The following is a 22,549-nucleotide window of genomic DNA, read 5'->3' on the forward strand; positions in this document are numbered from 1 at the left end:
TTAAAAAAGGGGCCTGGCAATGCCTTCTCCCGCATGCCCCCTCTCCTCGTTTCTGTCTAGGGGGGTATTGATTGTCATGCTGCTGAATGCAGATGCTGGGTGCCATGTGGGTTCTGGGTGTAAGTACTGAGTGTCATGTGGGTTCTGGCTATGGTTGGGTATCGAGTGTCATGCGGGTGTTGATTGCAAATATTTTGTGCCATGTAAGATCTGGGTGCATGTCCTCGATGTCATGTGGGTGCTGGGTACAGGTACTGGATGTGACATAGGTGCGAATACTTGGTGCCATGCCTGTACTGGGTGCTGGCTATGGGTGGGCTTTGGGCATCACGTGGGTCTTGAATGCAGGTACTTTGGGTGTGGGTACGGGTTAAGTGGGTGCTTGGTGCAGATAGTGGGGGCCATGTGGAAGCTGTGTGCAGGTGTAAGTACTGGGTGCAATTTTAGGCCTGGGTGCAGATACTTGGTATCATGTGAGTGTGAGTACTGGGTGCCAGCTTTGAGGGGAAGGGGTGGGTGCTGGGAAAAGTAGAGGTCAGTGTGGGTGCTGCAGGAAGGGGCAGGGCCGTTCAGAGGATCCTCAAGGGTGTGGTGCTCAAATTTGAAATCGATAAATCGTGCTAAATTGTGTATGTAATATCCCCTCTCCAGAAAGCATAAGGCAGTCTTAGTGGGTGCCATGTGAGTGCTAATTGGTGCAGGGAGCCATGTGAGTGTTGGACATGAGTGAGTGCCATGTGCGGTCTGGATGTGTGCCATGGGAGAGTACTGAGTCTCATATGGGTTCGGACCAAGGATGGGTACTGGGTGCTATTTGGTGGCTGGCCATGGACAGGTACTAGGTGCATATAGTGCCTTTGGAACTTGGTGACATGTGAGTACTGTGCCATGTGGGTGTTGATTATGGGGGTATGTGGGTCTTAGGTGCAAATACTGAGTGCCAAGTGGGTACTGGGAGTGAGTACATGGTGACATATGGGTGATGGGTGCTGGCTAGCGGGGTATTTATTGTCATGTGGGTGCTAAAGGCAGATGCTGGGTGCCATGTGGGTTCTGGGTGCTGGCACAGGGTGTCATGTGGATTCTGGCAGTATGGGTGGGTATCAACCATCATGTAGGTGTTGATTGCAGGTACTTAGTCCCTTGTGAGTTCTGGGTGCATGTACTGGATGTCATATGTGAGTGCTTGGTGTGGGTGCTGGGCACCAAGTGGAGGCTTAGTGCAACTGGAACTACTGCAGATGAAACATGTGGGTGTTGGGTGCAGGTACTGGGTATCATAGGTGCAAATACTTGGTGCCATGCCTGCACTGGGTGCTAGTTATTGGTGGACATTGTGTGTCATGTGAGTTCTGAGTGCAGGTACTTTGGGTACTAGTACTAATTATGTGAGTGCAGATAGTGGGTGCCATGTGAAGGCGGTGTGCAGGTTTGAATAGTGAGTGCCATGTTGGGGCTGGGTGCAAGTACTGTGCCATGTAGGTGCGAGTACTGGGTGCCAGCTATAGGGTGAAGGGGTGCAGGTATTGGGTGTCGTGTCATGTGGCTGTTTGATGCAAGTACTAAGTGCCATATTGAGGCCGGATGTGAGTACTGGGTGCAGGGTGCTTGGTGCAAGTACTGGGTGCTTGCTATAGTGGGTGTTACTGGTTGAGTGTAATGTGGGTGTGGAATATTGGTGGGATTGCTGTGGGTGCAGGGGGTGGGAGATCACTGTGGGTACTGCTATGAATGGCATAGTTGCTGCTAGGGGAGGTAGAGGTCAGTGTGGTTGCTGGGGGAGGTAAAGCTCAGTGTGGGTGCTGGGGAAAGGTAGGGTTCTGTGGGTGCTGGGGGAAGGGTAGGTCACTGTGGGTGCTGGGGGGAGAAGTAACTGTGGGTGCTGTGGAAGGAAGAGGTCAGTATGGGTGCTGGAGGAAAGGGAGGTCACTGTGGGTCCTTTGGGGAAGGTCACTGTGGGTCTCGGGAGGTAGAGGTCATTTTGGGTGCAGGGGGTGGGAGGTCACTATGGGTGTTGCTGTGAATGGCATAGTTGCTGCTAAGGGAGGTAGAGGTCAGTGTGGGTGCTGGGGAAAGGGTAGGCCACTGTGGGTGCTGTGGAAGGAAGAGATCAGTATGGGTGCTGGAGGAAGGGGAGGTCACTGTAGGTGCTGGGAGAAGTCAGTGTGGTTACTGGAGGAGGGAGTGGATGCTGGGTGTTGGGAGAGGCCACTGTGGGCGCTGGCAATGGAAGAGGTCACTATAGGTGCTGCTTTTGGGATGGGAGGTCCCTGTGGGTGCTGCAGTGGACAGGAGGGTAGCCACTGGGTGAGGGAAAAATCACTGTGGGTGCTGGGGGAGGGATAGGTCAGTGTGGGTGCTGGGGTAGGCAGGATCACTGCTAGAGCTGGGGAGGGAGAGGTCACTGTTGGTGCCAGGTGGAGGGAGAGGTCACTGTGGGTGCTGGGGGAGGGAGAGGTCACTGTGGGTGCTAGGTGGAGGGAGAGATCACTGTGGGTGCTAGATGGAGGGAAAGGTCACTGTAGGTGCTGGGTAAGGGAGAGGTCACTGTGGGTGCTAGGTGAAGGGAGAGGTCACTGTGGGTGCTGGGGAGAGAGAGGTCAGTATAGGTCCTAGGTGGAGGGAGAGGTCAGTATGCCACACTAGGATTCCTGTCTGGGCCTCTTCACTTGAAAGTGTCCCAGATGGGGGTGGGGCTTCCAGTGGGTGGGCGGGGCTTATCACGGTCGGGGCGGAGCTGATTTTGCACGCGAGAGGGGCCTTTTATTGAAGATTTTAAAAAGGGGGGTGCCTGGGCACCCAGAGCACCCCCCTGTGCACGTGCCTGCTGCTCGAGGACACGTTATCAATTCATACAGCCGAGACTCTCACGTTATATGCAACGATAAAAGACAGGAGGAAAAATATAGTGTATAACTATCCGTCTTGTTCAACTTCCTTGCCAGTCACGTGTGCCATGGGTGGAGCTACGGCACAAGTGACTGGCAAGGAAGTTGAGCTAGACGGGAAAGCAAGTGAGGCAGTGTGAATCCAAGACGGCATCTTTCAGAGCGGTCACACGGGGACTTCATCTGTACAAGATATGCTTGTTACCACCTCCCGCTTGTGAGTGCAATACTTTTTATTCTTAATTAAAAACGTTGGTTTTACACTATATTAGCGTTCTCTAGTTTACAGTGCCTAACTTTGGCGCAATTTGAGACGCATCTGCTGTTTATGGCTCCAACCCCCAATGCTGTCATTCTTACCTCCGGATACTTAGGAGGATACAAGGGTGAGTGTGGGCACAAGGGGAGTGTTCTGGCACTGGTGACTTGGATTGCAAGGTGATGGAGAGTGGCACACTTGGAAGGTGTTGGAAACAATTTTTTACTGCAGTATAACATGAGAGTCTCGGCTGTAGGAATTGATAACATGTCCTCGAGCTGCAGTGTGAACCCTGCCTGGGAGGAACTGTGGACTTTTTGGATCATGGTTGTGAGCTATTTCAGTTCTTTATATCTCTGACTGTGAGCGCTGACATGTTATAGGTTTACAATATTTACCTTTCCCTGTCCCAGGGCGTGGCGCTGTTGCAGCTCTCCGCTTGGAAATAGGCGGAAATAGTCGATCTCAGTCGTGTCCGCTCTACTGCGCAGGAGACTTGTGTCAGCGCAGTATAACGGACATGACTGGGATCAGCTATTTCCGCCTATTTCCGAATCGAGTGTTGCTACTGCGCCTGCGATGGAGCCGGGAAGGTAAAGATTTACATCCCGCCGTTCGGGGGGCTCGATTGCTGCCGCCGTGGGACGGAGGAGGACGGGGGAAGCCTCGATAGGATCTAGAGGTTTCCCTCTCCTGAGGTGAGTACCCCCCAGGTGCATTTTTTTGTTGATACAGATACTCGTTAATAGTTTAGTTGACTTTTTTTGTGATACGCTAGCTTGAAATGGTTGGCTTGTTAAGTTTACAGTAGAAGCTAAAATGTGCGCAGCCTGTAGCTGTCCCTTACCTGTAATCAAAGAACAATTCATCCCCAGCCTGGATTGGCCGCTTAGCGAATATGCCAATGCGATGATCTCCGTTGACCATAACCACTGCAAAGAAACACATTCCGTCTTAACTGTGGAACAAAGTATTATGACATGCGATGAAATAGACAAGGAATACCTTAACTCATTTTGTCTCACAAGCTGCTGGTGCACTGACAAGTATCAAGAAAGGTGATTGGTAAAGTTATTGACGTATGATACATTGTCAGTACTACAACTGGAGAGGGCTGGAACCGTAACAAGATCCCTAAGTAACAAAGATTTACAAAATCAGATCTGCATGCCAGACCTGGATTATCCACAAGGCAACTAAGGCCGTTGCCTAGGGCCGGTTAGGTGTCCAGGGGCTTAGCTGCCACCTTTTCTGATCTCCAATCCTCATCTTACCTTACTGAGCAAGCTAGGTGGTCAGGAGGGGGGGGGGGGTGGAGAAAGGGGGCTTGGCATTGCTGTGTTGTGCATTGTACATATGGTAGCCTCCATATCGCCCGCACTTTATTTGTCCTTTAATCCGTATCTGCTGCAAGTATGGGCAGATAAGTGTGCTACCTGTACATGCCTGCTGCTTACAAAGGCCACCTTTACATCTGAAGCAAACAATACTGTGTGAAAGAGGGATGTTTTCCTGAAGGTTAGTGGTAAGTCTTTGCAGATGCATGTCATGACTGCTTTTGGGCAGATAGGTGGTGGAAGAACAAATTGGAGATTAAGTAAAAAAAAAAAAAAAAAAAAAAAGGGAAAAAAACACAATACAAATGAAAAGAGAACAAATAGTGCAAACAGCAAGAGGTCTGCATCAAGCAAGTCTCATTTCACTTTTCTGCAGTGTTTCCTTTCTTGTTACAATTTTCTTAACAGATCTGCAACCTTCACTCCCTACAGTTTTTATTGTAATACTGTATAAGCAAAAATATGCTGTGTGAATAACTATGAGAAAAAACTATTCCCCCGATATGGAAATCTCTACTGACCCATAAAGTGAAGGAAATTGAGCCTTTTAAAGCCTGTAGTTGCCTTTTCATAAGATGGCATCTGGTTAATTAAAGGGAACGTGAAGCGAGAGGATAGAGGCTGCCATTTTTACTTCCTTTTAAAGGGAACCAAAAGTCAATGAAAAAAAGCCAGTTTAACCCCCTACTGACCGCCTAACGGCGTTGGAGGACCGTCTAACGCCGAAAGGCATCATGTCCTGGGGCAGGGTTTTGCAGGGGATATGAGCGCCGATGCGCGCGCATCCCCGCTTGAATGACGGGGCTCGGCTAACAGTCTAACAGCGCCGATCACCAATATTAGACTGTTAGACGGCAAAACCGCTGTCTATTTACATTTTACATTGTACAGCAATGCAATCTACGGTAGTACTGTACTGGGGACAGCCGTTTCAACCGCTGTCCTCTGGGGAGGCTCAGAGAGCAATTGGCTCTCATAGGCTGATGCCTATGAGGTATGATCACTGGGATTGGCTGTGGGAAGGGTAGGGGGGGGGGGGGGGGGGGGGAGAAAAATGAAAAATAGGGGATTTTATTTAAAAAAAAAAAAAGATTTATAAAAAAAACAAAACAATGAAGCCTGCAGCAGCGATCAGAGCCTACCAAGAGAAAGCTCTGTTGGTGGGCAGAAAAGGTGGGTGGGATTCATATGTGTACTAAGTTGTATGGCTCTGCAGCGAGCTCTTAACCCTCCTGGCGGTAACCCCGACCTGAGCTCGGGGTAGGAAAAATAAGCTGTTATAGGTAAGCCCGAGCTCAGGTCGGAGCAGAGAAAAAACTGCTGTGCCGGCGTACTGGAGTCCCGCGCGCCGATCGGCGCTGCTCAGCGGGACTCCTACACCTTTCCCCCAAAGTGTGCTTCAATTATCTGGCCGCCGGGATCCCCATATCCCCGGTAATCTTGCGGGGACCCGGCGGCCATGTGACCAGAGCAGCAGCGGCGGTGGCGGCGGCACATATACCTTTGAAGCAGGAGTCCCTGTGCGATCGGCGCTCTCCAGGGACTCCTGCCTCTCTCCCCCAGCAGCAGCGATGTTTGTCCAGCCGCCGGGACCCCCATATCCTGTTATTCTCTTGGGGACCCGGCGGCCAATCAGAGGAGCGGAGGGCGGCGTGACGTCATGGGGGTGGGGCGGGAAATTTGAAAAAAAAATTCATTGGCTGCAAAAAATTAATCAAATTCATGTGTATCCAATACACTGTTGCCATTTGGTTGTGTGCTGTGAGCTGTGCTGTGATCTGTGCTGTGATCTGTGCTGTATACACTGATCTTCCTACCGATTTGTGTACCGACCTCTGCCTGGATTTTTGACTACCCTTTTTGCCTTCTGATTCTGCCTGTTATTGGATTTCTGTGTACCGACCTCTGCCTGGATTTTGACCTACGTTTTTCGCCTGCTGATTCTGCCTGTTATTGGATTTCTGTGTACCGACCTCTGCCTGGATTTTGACCTACGTTTTCCGCCTGCTGATTCTGCCTGTTATTGGATTTCTGTGTACCGACCTCTGCCTGGATTACTACGCTCTTTTCCTGTCACCTGCTATGGCGTCATCCTCGAAGCGTCTCACAGCGGAAGCGCTGATGCAGTTCGAGGACAGCGATCCGGATTCGCAGTCACTGGAGGACTCCAGTGACAGTGATGCGCCTGGCAACCTGTCGTCTGATTCTGACAGCGACTCCATCACCAGCGACACGGAGGAGGTTAGTGACGCACGTGTTTGGTGCCCAGTCAACACCACTCAGGCCCCAACAACCGCCCCCCCCCCCCCCCCCCCCTGTGGTGGAGATGAACCGCTACGCCGCGCAAGAAATTGCTGCTCCACGAGGTCCCTTTTCCAGGAGCAGGATGTGGGAGCCTATCACCAAGGAGGACTTGTGGCTGTTCCTTGGACTAATTATTCTGCAGGTGGGGGTGGGGAAGCCCCTGCGGAAATGGTACTGGTCGACGAACAAAATAATCGCTACCCCCTTCTTTGGCACGGTAATGTCGGAGTACCGTTTTGGATTCATCATGAAGTTTCTACACTTCGCAGACAACTCCGCCTTCGATGAGTCAACCCACCCAGCGCCAAAGTTGAAAAAGATCTGGGAAGTTTTTCAGCTGGTGATGGAAAACTTCCGCAACACTTATGTGCCCCAGAGGGACATAAGTGTGGATGAAAGCTTGATGGCGTACAAAGGCCGACTGTCCTGGATACAATACATCGCGTCCAAGAGGGCCCGGTTTGGAGTGAAGTCCTACATGTTATGCGAGGAATCAACGGGCTACATCTGGAACAGCATACTGTACACCGGGAAAGGGACACAATTTAACCCTGCTTTCAGCAGCTACGGGGTGGCGACTTCATCCGTGCTATCATTGGTGGAGCCCTTGTTGAATAAGGGGTACTGTGTGATCACAGATAATTTTTACAGTTAACCTGAACTTTTTGAAATACTCATCAGGAACAAAACTGATGCCTACGGCACCGTTCGTCCTAACCGGCGAGAAATGCCTACTGCCTTCGCCAAGCAAAAGCTAAAATCTGGGGACATTGTGGCTTGGCAGAAGGGAAAAATGTTGGCACTCCGCTGGCGTGACAAGAAGGACCTGTGTACACTCAGCACTGTCCATGATGCTTCATCTGCCACCACCACAACGCGAGGAGGGAAAGTCCTGGACAAGCCACAAGTCATCCTGGACTACAACCATACAATGGGTGGGGTGGACCGAGCTGACCAGGTGATGACATACTACCCCGCAGTCCGCAAACAACAAAAAAAATACTACAAAATTTTTTTTCGGCATCTGCTGGAACAATCTCTGTGGAATGCGTTCATTTTGTATAAGCAACGCAATGACAGGCCAGGAACACATTCCGACTTTATATGGAAAATGTGCGAAAGCATATGTCTGAAGTACCAGACTTCATCAGCAGATGTGCGAATTGGGCGCCGTGCATCATATGTTGTCAACCCTGAGCGCCTCACTGGCCGGCACTTTTCAGACTATATTCCACCCACTCCAAAAAAAGCTGCTCCAACTAGGATGTGCGTTGTTTGCTGCAGCAAGACGGATAGCAAGGGTAAGAAAGTCCGCAAAAAAACCCGTCTCTACTGCCCGGACTGTAATGTCGCCCTGTGTGCTGTTCCATGTTTTAAAATCTACCACACACGGGAGGTGTATTAGTTATACACTGTACTGCATGTACATACTGTATATATAATCTGCTGCTTCTTTGTACAGTTTTGCTATTATTTCAGTTTATTGATAAATTTAATTTTTTCAGCAAATTTGTGTTACAGTCTTTTATTTATATGCAGGATATCTTACAGGCCTTTATTCTGATATATTTTGGTGAGTTAAGACTTAATAATTGGATGCCTAAAATTCTTGAAAAAAATGTACCGCTTTTGACTCATAATTCCAGACAGAAATGAACCGCCAGGAGGGTTAAAGCTGCAGAGCCCTGAATCGTAAAAAATAGCCTGGCCACTAGGGGGGTGCAAGCTTGTGGTCCTGGAGTGGTTAACTTACCTGGGGCTTCCTCCCCCCCCCCCCCCCCCCCCTGCAGCCTCCCTGTGCTCGCGCCGTGACAAATCGATTCTCTGATCCCCTGCAGTGACCCACTTTCGTTTCCGGCGACTCAGAAAGTCGATGGCCACTGCGTCTTGATCACACTCCAGTCGCCGAAAATCTTGTACTCCGCATACTCAAGACCCTCCTAGCAACAGGAGCATGATTGAGGTCTAGATTCCCTTTAAGCAATACCAGTTGCCTGGCTACCCAGCTTATCCTTTGCCTCTAATACTTTTAGCCATAGACCTTGAACAAGCATAGGACATTGTCACAGCTGACAAGATTAGCTGCATGCTTGTTTCTGGTGTTACTCAGACACTTCTGCATCCAAATAGATCAACAAGGCTGCCAGGCAACTGGTATTATTTTAAAGGAAACAAATATGGCAGCCTCCATATACTTTTCGCTTCAGGTTCCCTTTAACTGTCAGCTAAATGTCTTGATTGGCTCAGTTCATATTCCTCCCTGGGTCAGTGGAGGTTTGCAGGTTAGGCACCTTTAGTTGCTTATCACTAATCATTAACACACCACTTCCACTTATACATAAAACAGTTTTCATTGCTTATTAGTAGGAGGGCTTTTCGGTCTCTTTTAGTCCCCCTATACTGTCCTAGTGCTGCTTGGTCACCCTGAGCTGCTTGGTGATTCTGTTGTACTGGTCCAAGCCGTATCCCATACAGCCATATCAATCCCTGCCGTTTACTGATGAGGACCAAAAGTCTGAAACAGGCTGTCTACATGTGGGGTTGATGTGGCTGTGTAACATTTAAAGCTATAAGCTTGCTATACACCAGCGGTTCTGGATGCTTGCCTGGCTTACAGGGGCGAAAAGAGATAATTTGCATATTCAGCAGTGGTGTATTGTGGGTAACCACAAATGTTCACTTTTAAGAAGGCAAATTTCACCAAATAAACCTGGATACCCTATAGATAGAAGATATTACTGCCCTATGCCATTGTTACTCAGAATTCCAATGTGTGGATGCCCCCTATTACAGTCACAACAGGCAAAATACTCCCAATTATTTCTTAGGGAATCCACTAGACAGAATAGAGCACAGGAATACACTACCATGCAATCCATTTAATTTCCTTAGAAACATACATAATTAATTCTAGTGACATAAGTGGCTTCAGCATGTATTTTCTGGAGTGTGTAAAATAAAATGTTATCGACTGTCAAAATCAACAGTAAGATAAAGCCTGGTTGCCATTCACAAGGGATGGACCAAGAGCCGCAACGCTTAAGACAGACTGATCGCTATGCTGAGGTAACAAAATATGTAACGAAGATACAATTGCTGCTGAACACATCTGTATATCTGTTTTCCGAATCAACACCTTAACCTTTGACGACGTCTAAGCAGCTCTATCTCCTGTGCTGTTGCTGTGATGAGTGTCAAGTTATCACACGTTCTGTGTTATGGTGCTGAACAAAGGTGTAGTGTTGTTGCTCATAGCAACCAACACATATTTATTACGCTGGACACGTATAGTTAAGAGTTTAGCAGCTCTTATCTGGATGACAATAGTCATCCAGATAGGGTTGCCACCCGCCCGGTATTCCCCCGGCCCAGCCGGAAAATTAGTTACAAAGCCGCTGTCGGAAAAATGTTTTTACCGGCAATGTATCAGCCGGTAAATTGGACTGTTCCATAGAGGGGGAGACGCCAGGTCTGTTGTATTAATACTTTCCCTAACTTATATGTGGCTACAGCCAGCTCTCCCCCCTCCTTCCTGTTTTTGATGCACAGCTCCCTGTCACTGCCACCGGAGCTGATTGCACTGATACTTCAGTGTGGAGGAGAGGAATGTCCTGCTCCTCCCCCTCCTCCTCCCGGAGACTTCAGACGGCCAGAGAGGAGACACGTGGAGCTTCAGCTGTGTCAGGAGATGCTGCTACTGTTGGGAGAGGTGCTGTCGCTGCTGTGTGCATGGATGCATGCAGTGTGTGTGTGTATATATATGTATGTATGGCATTTGTGTGACGTGATGTGTATGTACAGTGTGTGTATACAAAGCATGTGTGTATGTACAGTATATAGTGAGTGTGTGATCTGCGTGTGTGTATATATAGAGCGTGTATGTATGTATGTATATAGAGTATGTGTGTATGTATATAGTGTGTGTGTGTGTGTGATGTGATCTGCGTGTGTACATACAGAGCATGTGTGTAAGTATGTATGTATGTATGCATATATATATATATATATATAGAGAGAGAGAGAGAGAGAGAGAGAGAGTATGTAGAGAGTATGTATGTAAACAGAGCATGTATGTATGTACATAGAGCATGTGGGTGTATGTATATAGTGTATGTGTATGTATTAAGAGACTGTTTCCCCTATGAAAAACTGCACCCCCTCCTTCAGTGTAACACCCCCTCCCTTACCCCCATAGCAAGAATGGGCAATAGACCCCCACACTTCCTCTACGTTGGTTGTCCGTCCCCCTCCCCATTTCTGTCCTTACAGACCTGACCCCTTTTCTCTTAACAGCTTAAAGGAGTTGTAGGGGGCAAAGGGGAAAAAGAGTTGAACTTACCTGGGGCTTCTAATGGTCCCCTGCAGACATTCTGTGCCCGCACAACCACTCACTGATGCTCCCATCCCTGCCGCTGGTTACTTCTGGAATTTGCAACTGTCGCCTACACCGCCTTCTCCTTGCTTCCGCTGACATCACAGGAGCGTACTGCACAAGCACAGTACGGCCTGTGCCTGAGCAGTACACTCTCGGGGGAACAGAAGGCCGTGCAGTGGTTTTGCAACTTGAAAGTTGCAAATTCCAGAAGTGAACCAGCGGCGGGGACTGGAGCATCGGCGAGTGGCTGCGCGGGCACAGGACATATGTGGGGGATCATTAAAAACCCCAGGTAAGTTCAACTCTTTTTTCAAGTTTCCCCCCTATAGTAATCCTTTAGGACCACAGGCTTACACCCCCCTAGTGACCAGGCTATTTTTAAAAATTCAGGCCAGTGCCATACAACTTAGCACACAATTGAATCTTGCCCCCCTTTTGTTGCTACCAACAGAGCTTTCTGTCGGTGGCATCTGATTGCTGCTGAAATTTTTTTTTTTATTTAATTGTTTTTTTTTTCTTTAATAAAATCACATATTTTATTTAAATAATTCTCCCAACCTCCCTCCCCCCCAATTCAGAGCTGATCACCTCTCATAGGCATCAGCCTAGTAGAGGGATCTTCTTGTGGCATACTCGAGGGGACAGCTCAGTGACAGAGCTGTCCCCCCGTACAGCTCTGCGGTAGATCGCAGGGCTGTACTTGTAAATAAACTATTTTTTTTTAATGTGTAACAGCCTGCCTCCTGCGACCACGGGCAGGCAGACTGATTTCGAAACTCTCCCCCCGTCGGCGTAATTTACTCCCCCATGACTTGATGCCATCGGCGTTAGGTGGTCGCAAGGAGGTTAATGTGTACCTGAAATGTTATTATTGGGTGTATTTATACTTACCTGGGGCTTTATAAAGCCCCATGAGGTGTGTGGGCTCCCTTGCAGCCTCTCTGTTCACTGGATATCCTCCCCACGGTAATCTGGAGAATCACGGCCAGTGATGCGCTTCTGCACATACGCGACCCGGCCGCTACTGCACAGGTGCGGAATGCTCTTTGCTGTGGGAGCACTACAGGGGGTAGATGCATGACACAGGAGAGCGCGGCCAGCCAGTTATTACTGGGGGAGCATATCAAGTGAATGGAGCAGCTGGCTAGGGAGCCCATGCACCTTATAGGGCTGGAGGAAGTTCCCCAGGTAAGTATAAATACACCCATTAAAGGGAACCTAAACTGAGAGGTATATGGATGTTTCCTTTTAAACAATACCAGTTGCTTGGCAGTCCTGCTGATCTCTTTGGCTGCAGTAGTGGCTGAATCACACACCTGAAACAAGCATGCAGCTAATCCAGTCTGACTTCAGTCAGAGCACCTGATCTGCATGCTTGTTGAGGGGCTGTGGCTGAATGTATTAGAGACACAGGATCAGCAGGAGAGTCAGGCAACTGGTATTATTTTAAAAGGAAAAATCCATATCCTTCTCAGTGTAAAGAGACTCTGAAGCAAATTTTTTTTGCTACATTTACCTTTAAGTTCGCTTCAGAAGTCCCACCAGCGCTAAACTGCTGCATCCCCGCTAAAAAACAGGGGCTGCAGACCCCCCAAATCCCTGGGCATGCATCCACAACCAACTTGGTCGTGGATTGTGCTGCCCTGAGAGGCTGAGCCATTCGCTGTAGCTCCGCCTCTCCTGCTGTCAATCGCCCCGCGGATCGCCGCCTCTCTGTGAAGAAAAAGGGAAAGGCGGCGATCCGATGCGAATGACATTAGAAGAGGCAGAGCTGCAGCAGAGAGCTCTGCCTCTTCCAGGAAGCGCAATCCTTAGACCCCCCTGGGATTTGGGTGGTCTGCAGCCCTCGTTTTTCGCCAGGAATGCGGCGGTTTAGCGCTGGTGAGTGTTCTGAAGCGAATGCTGAGGTAAATTTAGCAAATTTTTTTCGCTTCATACTCTCTTTAAGTTCCCTTTAATGCTGCCTCTAAGAGACCCAGATTGAGCCTAATGCTAGGTACATACTATACAATTTTCTGGCTGATTTACTGTCAGATTGACTATTTCTGATTTGCTTTCCAATAGATTTTCCATAGAAGTGAACAGAAAATCGATTGGAAATCAGATTGGACCTGTAGGAAATAGTCGATCTGACAGTAAATTGTATAGTGTGTACTTAGCATTAAAGGTCAACTGACCTGAGAGAGGGATAGGGAGGCTGGCACATTGATTACCTTATTGATTACCTTTAAAACGAAGCCAGTTGCCTGGCAGTCCTGCTGAGCGTTCTGGCAATAGTAGTGTCTGCATCAAACACCCGAAACAAGCATGCTAATCTTGTCAGACTTTTAGTCAGAAAAATCTGATCTGCGTGTTTCTTCAGGGGGTATGGCTAAAACTATTAGACGCAGAGGATCAGCAGGACAGCCAGGAAATTTGCATTGCTTAAAAGTAAATACATTATGGATGCGTCCATATCCCTCCCAGGTCAGTTGTCCTTTAAAAAGTCAGTGAAAAACCACTCCCACTTTTAGACCACACCCCTCAGGCCACACCCACAAGCCGGTATTTTTTCACCCTAAAGGTGGCAACCCTACATCCAGATAGGAATGAGTGGTTAAGTAAATACTAAACCCCACTCCTTTCAAAGCATGGTAAATTATTTAGGTGGCGAAGATCTCCATTCCGTTGAGAGATATGCCACCACTGTATAATAAAATCAGTTTGCACTAATTCGTAATACACACCTTTAGCGTAGCAGTTGGGGTTTACAGAGTGGTTTGCAAAACGGATTTTATTCCCTTTTCTTGTTGCATCTACAACATAATCTGTCAAATAGAAAGAAAAAAAAAACAAAAATAACTGTTAGAGCACCACGTTTCAACTCAAATATGCAATGCTTAATTTACTCACACAAAAATTAAAACACAATTAGCTGAAGCTACAATGATACTTTTCGAGTAAAACAGAACTTACCATTGTTAAGATTGAACAGAAAGCTCGACATATATTTATCATAAACCTTTCCTCTGCGATCTGCTTCATCTTGGGAGATCAGCTAAAACAGAGATGATAGGACAGTTCTAATCATTCCTCAGGCCTACGTCTCTCAAATCAACTATAAAGCAGGTTATTCCCTTATTGATAGAATTAGCAGTACATTACAATGACATTCCACATCATCAACAATAAGTGCAAGGTATGTCAACAAGCTATGGAATAAATATATGTAAAAAGAAGGAAATATACAACAACATATATGCAAGACACATGAAAGCACATGAAAATGGATATAAGCCATGGAACTCAAGTACAGTACTTTGAAGAAGATGCTATTTATAAGTGAGGATTTGTACGCCATCTACCCAGGGCTGGTTCTAGACTTTCTGCTACCTGAAGCAAACTTTGGAAGATGTGCTGCCCCTCCCCACCACATTTATATAGATGGACCCCTCCATCATATATACCTCATATCATATGTACATATATACCTCATATCATATATAAACCCATCAAGGGCAAGAGATCAACATGGCCAGTCAGAGGGGAAGCTTTGGCACGTGAACAATCAGGAGGGGGAGCTAGCACCAGACTGGCCAATCACAGCCGCCTGCTGCTCCTTTTGCTAACTGGTGCCGATGGTCTTGCGGCCGTGACCACGGCATGGTCATTGGGCCAATCACTGCACTCAATCAGTAGCAGTGACATCTGATAGGTCACTGCTACTGATTGAGTTTAGTGATTGGCCCAAAGATGGTGCCCGCGAGACCATCGGCACCAGTTAGCAAAAGGAGCAGCGGGCGGTTGTGATTGGCCGGTCTGATGCCAGCACACCTGCCTGATCGATCATCGCAGGTGCCGCTGGTCGAATGAGGATGGGGATTTAGGGATGCATGGATGAGGAGAGTAGTGTGTGCTGGGAAGGCAGGCGGGAGAGTGAGGAGGAGTTAGGCGCCAGCTGGCCCAAACTGTTTGTCCAAATGCTGCCCCCTAGATTTTTCCACCTGAATCACATGATTCAGGTGGCTTCATGGTAGGTCCGCCCCTGCATCTATCCCAAACACGGGAACATTTATTAGGACAAGTATTTATACACCAGTTTCTTAAATGGCAATTTAAGCAAATTAGCCCTTATTCTAGACTTCAGTTCCTCAGGGGATAGACAAAGTGAGGTAATCACTGAAAGGTAACACAACAGAGTTTCAATAACAAACGCCTTATCATATTTAGTCAGGTCTTCACGTGTGAGGTTTAGTACACGTTTTTAGGTCTAATGAGACAGAGGACCCCATAGTGTCACGCAGGAAATGTAATACTTCTTTCCAGTAATCTTCCAGAGGGGGATATTGTCACATAAGGTATAAGAACATAGGGTTCAAAAGAGAGCATTTGGGACAAAGTGCCGAGGCATTATTATAATATTTGATAAGCTGTGTGGGAGTAAGGGCCTATTTCCACTGGGGTACCGTGTCCATTTCTGAATCTAACACGCCACCTGTCCTGTTGCAAAGCCATTCACAGCTATAGGGATTTGGATGCGTGCTGATTTTAACTGCAGCATGCCGTCGGAATCGCACCGGCCTGTGACTCAGGTGCCAAGCATATTGACTGCATAGGCATTTCCCCATTTGACTCGCATGTAGGGAAGTGCTGCGTATTCCGCACTAGTGGAAACGGGCCCTTAGGTAACTTTGTATCTGGTTGAGTCAATTTTTTAAGGCAGGAAGATACCAGTCGGGGGGAGGAGCGGGTGGGACGCATAGACGGTCCTTACATATCAAGTTGAACCCCAATTTGGTACACTTATCCATGGACCGTTCAATAATAGGGAGAGCTTGGTGCTCATGGAAGAGTGAGTATAAATTCCAGATATGGTGCTGCTTGACCAGGTCATCCTTAATGTTCTCCAATCTCCATCGCCAAAGTACCAGTGAGCGGCATGCCTTGAGGAAATTGTGCTTTGAAGGCATGACAGAGTTGCAGATACACAAATTTGTGCTTCTTTGTCAGAGAGTATTGCTCCTTCAGCACAGTGAATAGGGATATGCAAGTGTTCTGTAGGATCTGGCCTAAATATGCGATTCCCCTTTCAGACCACAAAGAGGTAGTTTCCAACCTGGATAATTTATCTAATTTAGGATTTTGCCATAGTGGAGTGAAGTACTCCCAAGTGGAAAAAGGGAGAATGTTAAATGTATGCTCCATGGCTTGCTGTTAGATGGTATTTTCAGGGTCTGCCTGAGATGGGGACATTTAAGCAGTTCAAAGAACCTGTGATGAGCAGAGAAACCCAAGTCAGGGGCATGTGCGAAGTTTGCAACAAACCACTTAGCCAGATGCTCTAGTTGAAAGGTGCCCATACATCCGATTTGGATGAAAATTGGTGCTGCCAAGTGCAGGCCCAATCGACTATGCGACCAATCTCGGCTGAGCACGTTGATCGGACATGCTGCAAGATGTCGGGCCATCATGGTGCATCAGGTGCACACCCTAATGTCCAATGTGCCTTCCAGTGGCCAGTGCAGTATACATTACCTGTCCGATTCTGCCACTGTCTCCGGGGGCATGCGTATGGGTGGAAGATGGAGCCCGGAGACATCGACAGACAGGAACAGGTAATGCACACTGCAATGGGCACCAGGGTGGCACATTGGATATTGGGGGGACAGCGTCGGACTGGCGAAGGCGGCAGATGCAGCATCACAAGGCCGATTCCAGATCGATTTCAGCATGAAATTGATCGGAAATTGGCCTGCGGTGTATGGGCAGCTAACAGATCTCTCTCTTATCAGATTTGATTAGAGATTTGCCATATGGTCGAATCTGCCCATCATCACTAGATGTATGGATACCTTAAGTAACACAAAAGAGTAACTGGAAGAGCCAAATCTCCCAATTTACGTGGGCATTTAAGATAGAGTATTAAAGAGACTCTGAAGCAAGTCTTAAATCATGTTTAAAGCTTTTATTACTGTAAAGCACTATAGATTGTGCTAAACCGTTGCATCCCTGCTGCAAAACGAGGGGTTTATACCCCCTAAATCCTCTCTGCAAAATCCACAACTTTCTTGGTTGTGGATTTTGCTGCTCATGGAGGCAGAGCTTTGAGCTGCAGCTCTGCCTCCATTCACGTCAATCTGCCCCATGGATCGCCGCCTCTCCCCGCCCCTGTGAAGGCAGATTGAGAGGGACGGGGAAAGGCGGCGATCAGCGGGGATTGACGCGCAAAGAGGCAGAGCTACAGCGCAAAGCTCTGCCTCATCAGGAAGCGCTCCCCCGACTTTGCAGAGGAGATTTGGGGGTATAAACCCCTCGTTTTGCCGCAGTGATGCGGCCCTTGATCTGCTCCACACTATAGATAACACAAGGGATTTCAGTCATAAAAAAAGACACAGGGATATATGCTGGGGAGTTGTGTAAAATATAGAGCACTTTTGGTATCAATACAATTTTATAGGAGGATCACCCTTTCTACCGCTGATATGAGAAGTCTGGTCCATGTAGTCAGTTTATCCTGTGTGACAGGCAGAAGTGAAGCAATATTATCTTGAGTAAGGGGCTGGCTTGCACAATAATAAATATTTACAGGATACCCGAGGTGACATGTGACATGAAGAGATAGACATGTGTATGTACAGTGCCCAGCACACAAATAACTATGTTGTGTTCCTTTTTTTCTCTATCTGCCTGAAAGAGTTAAACATCAGGTATGTATGTGGCAGTTCCTGTCTGAGTCAGGACTGGGTCAGACTACAGTGTGACCCGCTCACGGATAAGAAATGACAACTATAATGCTGGGAATACACGGCTCGATTCTGAGCCATTTAGATGGCTCGATAGATAATTCCCAACATCTCCGATCTCCTGCCCCATCGTTTCCGCATTGAGGACAATGTAAAAAGATAAGAGAAACGAGCAGAAGATAAGAAAATCGCCTGCGGAATCGAGCAGGGAATCGAGCGGCAAAATCGAGCCTTGTATGCCCAGCATAAAACACTTTCCTTGAGCAAAAACACAGTAAATACTTAAAAAGTAGATTTAAATATAAAAGAAAACTGTGGAATATCTTAAATAGTTATTTTTAGGTTAAGGAGGATAGATACAGTTGTTTATTTAATTTGTTTATTTTCACCTCGGGTGTCCTTTAAAGTACTGTACAATGTGGAGAGGGCAGGGCAGCAGAGATGAGGACACAGAGTCATCTAACCCGATGATGGCAGATTTACTCCTATTAATGGAAAGAGCTGAGTAGACACCCATATTGGAAATGAGATCATAGGCTACTTGTAAAGAGGTCTGCCTGCTGGTTCATTAGCAAACCCTGAGCACATTGTTTTCTCCACTCACGGGAGGCCACTCAGTTATGGGTTGAGTGTCCCTCTGCACTCCTCCATAGACACAGACACATCTCTAGCCTGCAGTCTAGTAACCCATCTGTACAGCACTGGGACCCAAAATGTCCTTCTAGGAATCTATCAGGATCCCTGCCGAAAGGCTGTCTTTGTATGAGGCTTTAAGTAACTTAGTAAATCAAAGTAACACTTATCTATAGATTTTCTCATTTATATATGAGTTTAATAAATGCTTTAAGATAACCTGGGAAATATGCACTTAGCACTTGTGTATAAATACAATGTAGAATATGCATGATATGCTAAGAGGGCGGTAAAATCTTAGAATACTTTGGTAAGCATAAACAAACAATGGGATAGGTTAGATCGGAAGCTACTTACCTCGCCACAATACTCCGATATGAACTCATTCTTTTGAACAGACTCTTTGATAAAAGTTCCCCAGCCAGCTACATCCGAAGGAGCCAACAGCAAGTGCTGGAGAAGAAGACAACATTTAGTAATGGAAATACAATACAGAGACTAGCAATCATATTAGCCAGTAAACAGCAGTTTACTGCTAAAGTGAACCGAGCACCATTTTTAGCACCCAGGGCATATTCATAGCACATTAAAAATGCATGTGAACAATGTGGTTCTTTACTAAAAAAAATCTATTTATCTCTTTTTACATTTAAAATGCTTGTTACAGAGCTTTATTGCCCTATTTCCGCCGGCCTGCCGTAGGGAGAAAGAGCAGAAAGAACTGGCAGATATGCATAGCAGTAATTGGCAGTAGCAATAGGCAAACAAAAGGATAATGTACAGTACTTCAAAAATTCAGACAGTCAGACTTGATTACATTCACACCTTCCCATGGATACATAGGGGCAGAGGAAAGGGGTAGGGGGGCAGCTCCTATAGCTATTAGAAGCCAGGACAAACTGCATAAAAAGAAAGCTGCTTGGATTCCTTTAAAGGAACACTATAATGGCAGATAATGGTAGCAAAAGAAGAAAAAACATCCATGAGCTTATAAGATATTGCAAAGTGCAGGGGTGACAGGTGACTGACTGGTTCTTCTATTCAGCGTGTGATGATAGGCAGTAACAGGAATGGCTTGTTTCCTCTGCACGAGTCTTGATGGACATGAATAAACAATCCGTGCGGTGTGGACAGATGGAAGGGCAGATTATTTCACACGCTGTAATGAGAAATACTTATCAGATCTTTAAGATTCCAATCCGCTGTGGCAGTTGTTATGACCACGCAGGGCAGGATTTACCATAAGGCACTGTAGGCACGTGCCTACAGGCACCCGATGATAAAAAAGGCGGCTCACTGCCCTTCCCAAGCGCCTCCCACCTGCCTTATCGATGCAGAGTCCCGACCATAGTGTAAATGAGATGCTACTCACCCAGGTCTTGGCATTTCACTGACCAGATCTCCTTTCAGTGGGGGCACCTCTAGCTACCCAATACTTGGAGGCACCTTTAGCTACTTAACATTGAGGATAGCTCTGGCTACCTAATGCTAAGGGGCACCTGTAGCTACCTGATGGTCAAGGAAACTAAGGGAATAGTGACAGCACTGCAGCAAGCACACTTGCAGTGTGATTCGGTGGGTGTGTGTAGGTTCATGGAGGGTGAAGTCTAGAGTGCCAGGGCATCTGTGCTGTGCCTATAGGCTCCTGTGATGTAAATCCGGGCCTGTCACCATGCAATGCTATATGACGGTTGCTTGGTCGTGCCCCTGTACCCGCAGTGCAATATCGTAGAAACGACTGCTCAGTGCTCAAAAAAATTGCCAGTCATCTGGAAAATCATCAGTAAAATCGCGCCCTGGGTACATTGCTTTACTCCTAAAGGGCTTCGGGAACAAAAACTTTGATAGTGTACCTTTAACACGAAGGCTCAGCAACATACATTTACAATCTATGTGGCAGCTCCACAAATGTGTAAATCTAGTGAAAGAAAGTTTAGCTGATGTCGAACCCCTCCCTGGCAAAATGTACAATAATATGCAAGAGACATTTGCTAAACACAGAAGTAGACTGACCCACATGCACCATTCCCTAGCCCTGCACACCAGTACATGAGGGGCAAAAGGAGCCATTTTCCAGTTTTCAGGCACTACTTTTAAAGTAACACCCTCAAGAGGCTTAGGATTAGGGATGGTCAATATGGTGCTAGTTATTTTTATTGTTTTTATAAATGTTTTGCAAACTTATGCAGCTTGCAATTGGACCAAAGAAAAGCAAACGCCAACATAAATAGTTACCTTAGGGACTGAACTTTTTAAATATTTATGTCAAGAGGGTATAACACTGTTACTTTATAAACTTTGGGCTTGTAACTAGGGATGGACGCAAAACTGAAAAAAATGCACCTTTATTTCCAAATAAAATATTGGCGCCAAACATTGTGATAGGGACATAATTTAAAAGGTGGAATAACCAGGACATATGGGCAAATACATTTCATGGGTTTTAATTGCAGTAGCATGCATTATTTAAAAACTATAATGGCCGAAAACTGAAACATAATGATTTTTTTTCCCACATGTTTTCCTATTTTCCCATGAAAACACATTTAGATTAAAATAATTCTTGGCATAATGTCCCACCTAAAGAAAGCCTAATTGGTGGCGAAAAGAAAACAAGATATAGTTCATTTCATTGCGATAAGTACAGTGGAGGAAATAATTATTTGACCCCTCACTGATTTTGTAAGTTTGTCCAATGACAAAGAAATGAAAAGTCTCAGAACAGTATCATTTCAATGGTAGGTTTATTTTAACAGTGGCAGATAGCACATCAAAAGGAAAATCGAAAAAATAACCTTAAATAAAAGATAGCAACTGATTTGCATTTCATTGAGTGAAATAAGTTTTTGAACCCCTACCAACCATTAAGAGTTCTGGCTCCTACAGAGAGGTTAGACACTTCTACTCAATTAGTCACCCTCATTAAGGACACCTGTCTTAACTAGTCACCTGTATAAAAGACACCTGTCCACAGAATCAATCAATCAAGCAGACTCCAAACTCTCCAACATGGGAAAGACCAAAGAGCTGTCCAAGGATGTCAGAGACAAAATTGTAGACCTGCACAAGGCTGGAATGGGCTACAAAATTAGCAAGAAGCTGGGAGAGAAGGTGACAACTGTTGGTGCGATTGTTCGAAAATGGAAGGAGCACAAAATGACCATCAATCGACCTCGCTCTGGGGCTCCACGCAAGATCTCACCTCGTGGGGTGTCAATGGTTCTGAGAAAGGTGAAAAAGCATCCTAGAACTACACGGGAGGAGTTAGTGAATGACCTCAAATTAGCAGGGACCACAGTCACCAAGAAAACCATTGGAAACACATTACACCGCAATGGATTAAAATCCTGCAGGGCTCGCAATGTCCCCCTGCTCAAGAAGGCACATGTGCAGGCCTGTCTGAAGTTTGCCAATGAACACCTGAATGATTCTGTGAGTGACTGGGAGAAGGTGCTGTGGTCTGATGAGACCAAAATAGAGCTCTTTGGCATTAACTCAACTCGCTGTGTTTGGAGGAAGAAAAATGCTGCCTATGACCCCCAAAACACCGTCCCCACCGTCAAGCATGGGGGTGGAAACATTTTGCTTTGGGGGTGTTTTTCTGCTAAGGGCACAGGACAACTTAATCGCATTAACGGGAAAATGGACGGAGCCATGTATCGTGAAATCCTGAACGACAACCTCCTTCCCTCTGCCAGGAAACTGAAAATGGGTCGTGGATGGGTGTTCCAGCACGACAATGACCCAAAACATACAGCAAAGGCAACAAAGGAGTGGCTCAAGAAGAAGCACATTAAGGTCATGGAGTGGCCTAGTCAGTCTCCGGACCTTAATCCAATAGAAAACCTATGGAGGGAGCTCAAACTCAGAGTTGCACAGAGACAGCCTCGAAACCTTAGGGATTTAGAGATGATCTGCAAAGAGGAGTGGACCAACATTCCTCCTAAAATGTGTGCAAACTTGGTCATCAATTACAAGAAACGTTTGACCTCTGTGCTTGCAAACAAGGGTTTTTCCACTAAGTATTAAGT

General features: G+C 46.7%; 1 protein-coding gene across 5 annotated transcripts in view; it reads right to left on the reverse strand.

The window, feature by feature from the left end:
- EZH1 (enhancer of zeste 1 polycomb repressive complex 2 subunit) overlaps positions 1-22,549 on the reverse strand; it is a 96,608-nt gene that overhangs the window by 7,314 nt on the left and 66,745 nt on the right. For all 5 annotated transcript variants that reach the window (XM_068262308.1, XM_068262307.1, XM_068262311.1 and 2 more), the window contains 4 exons: positions 18,876-18,971; positions 14,119-14,200; positions 13,890-13,970; positions 3,995-4,079 (listed from right to left, as the gene is read on the reverse strand). In XM_068262308.1, the coding sequence (XP_068118409.1) occupies positions 3,995-4,079; positions 13,890-13,970; positions 14,119-14,200; positions 18,876-18,971 (344 nt within the window). The remainder of the gene's footprint in view (positions 1-3,994; positions 4,080-13,889; positions 13,971-14,118; positions 14,201-18,875; positions 18,972-22,549) is intronic.

This window comes from Hyperolius riggenbachi, chromosome 12 (genome assembly GCF_040937935.1).
Source record: "Hyperolius riggenbachi isolate aHypRig1 chromosome 12, aHypRig1.pri, whole genome shotgun sequence".
Taxonomy (NCBI): Eukaryota; Metazoa; Chordata; class Amphibia; order Anura; family Hyperoliidae; genus Hyperolius; species Hyperolius riggenbachi.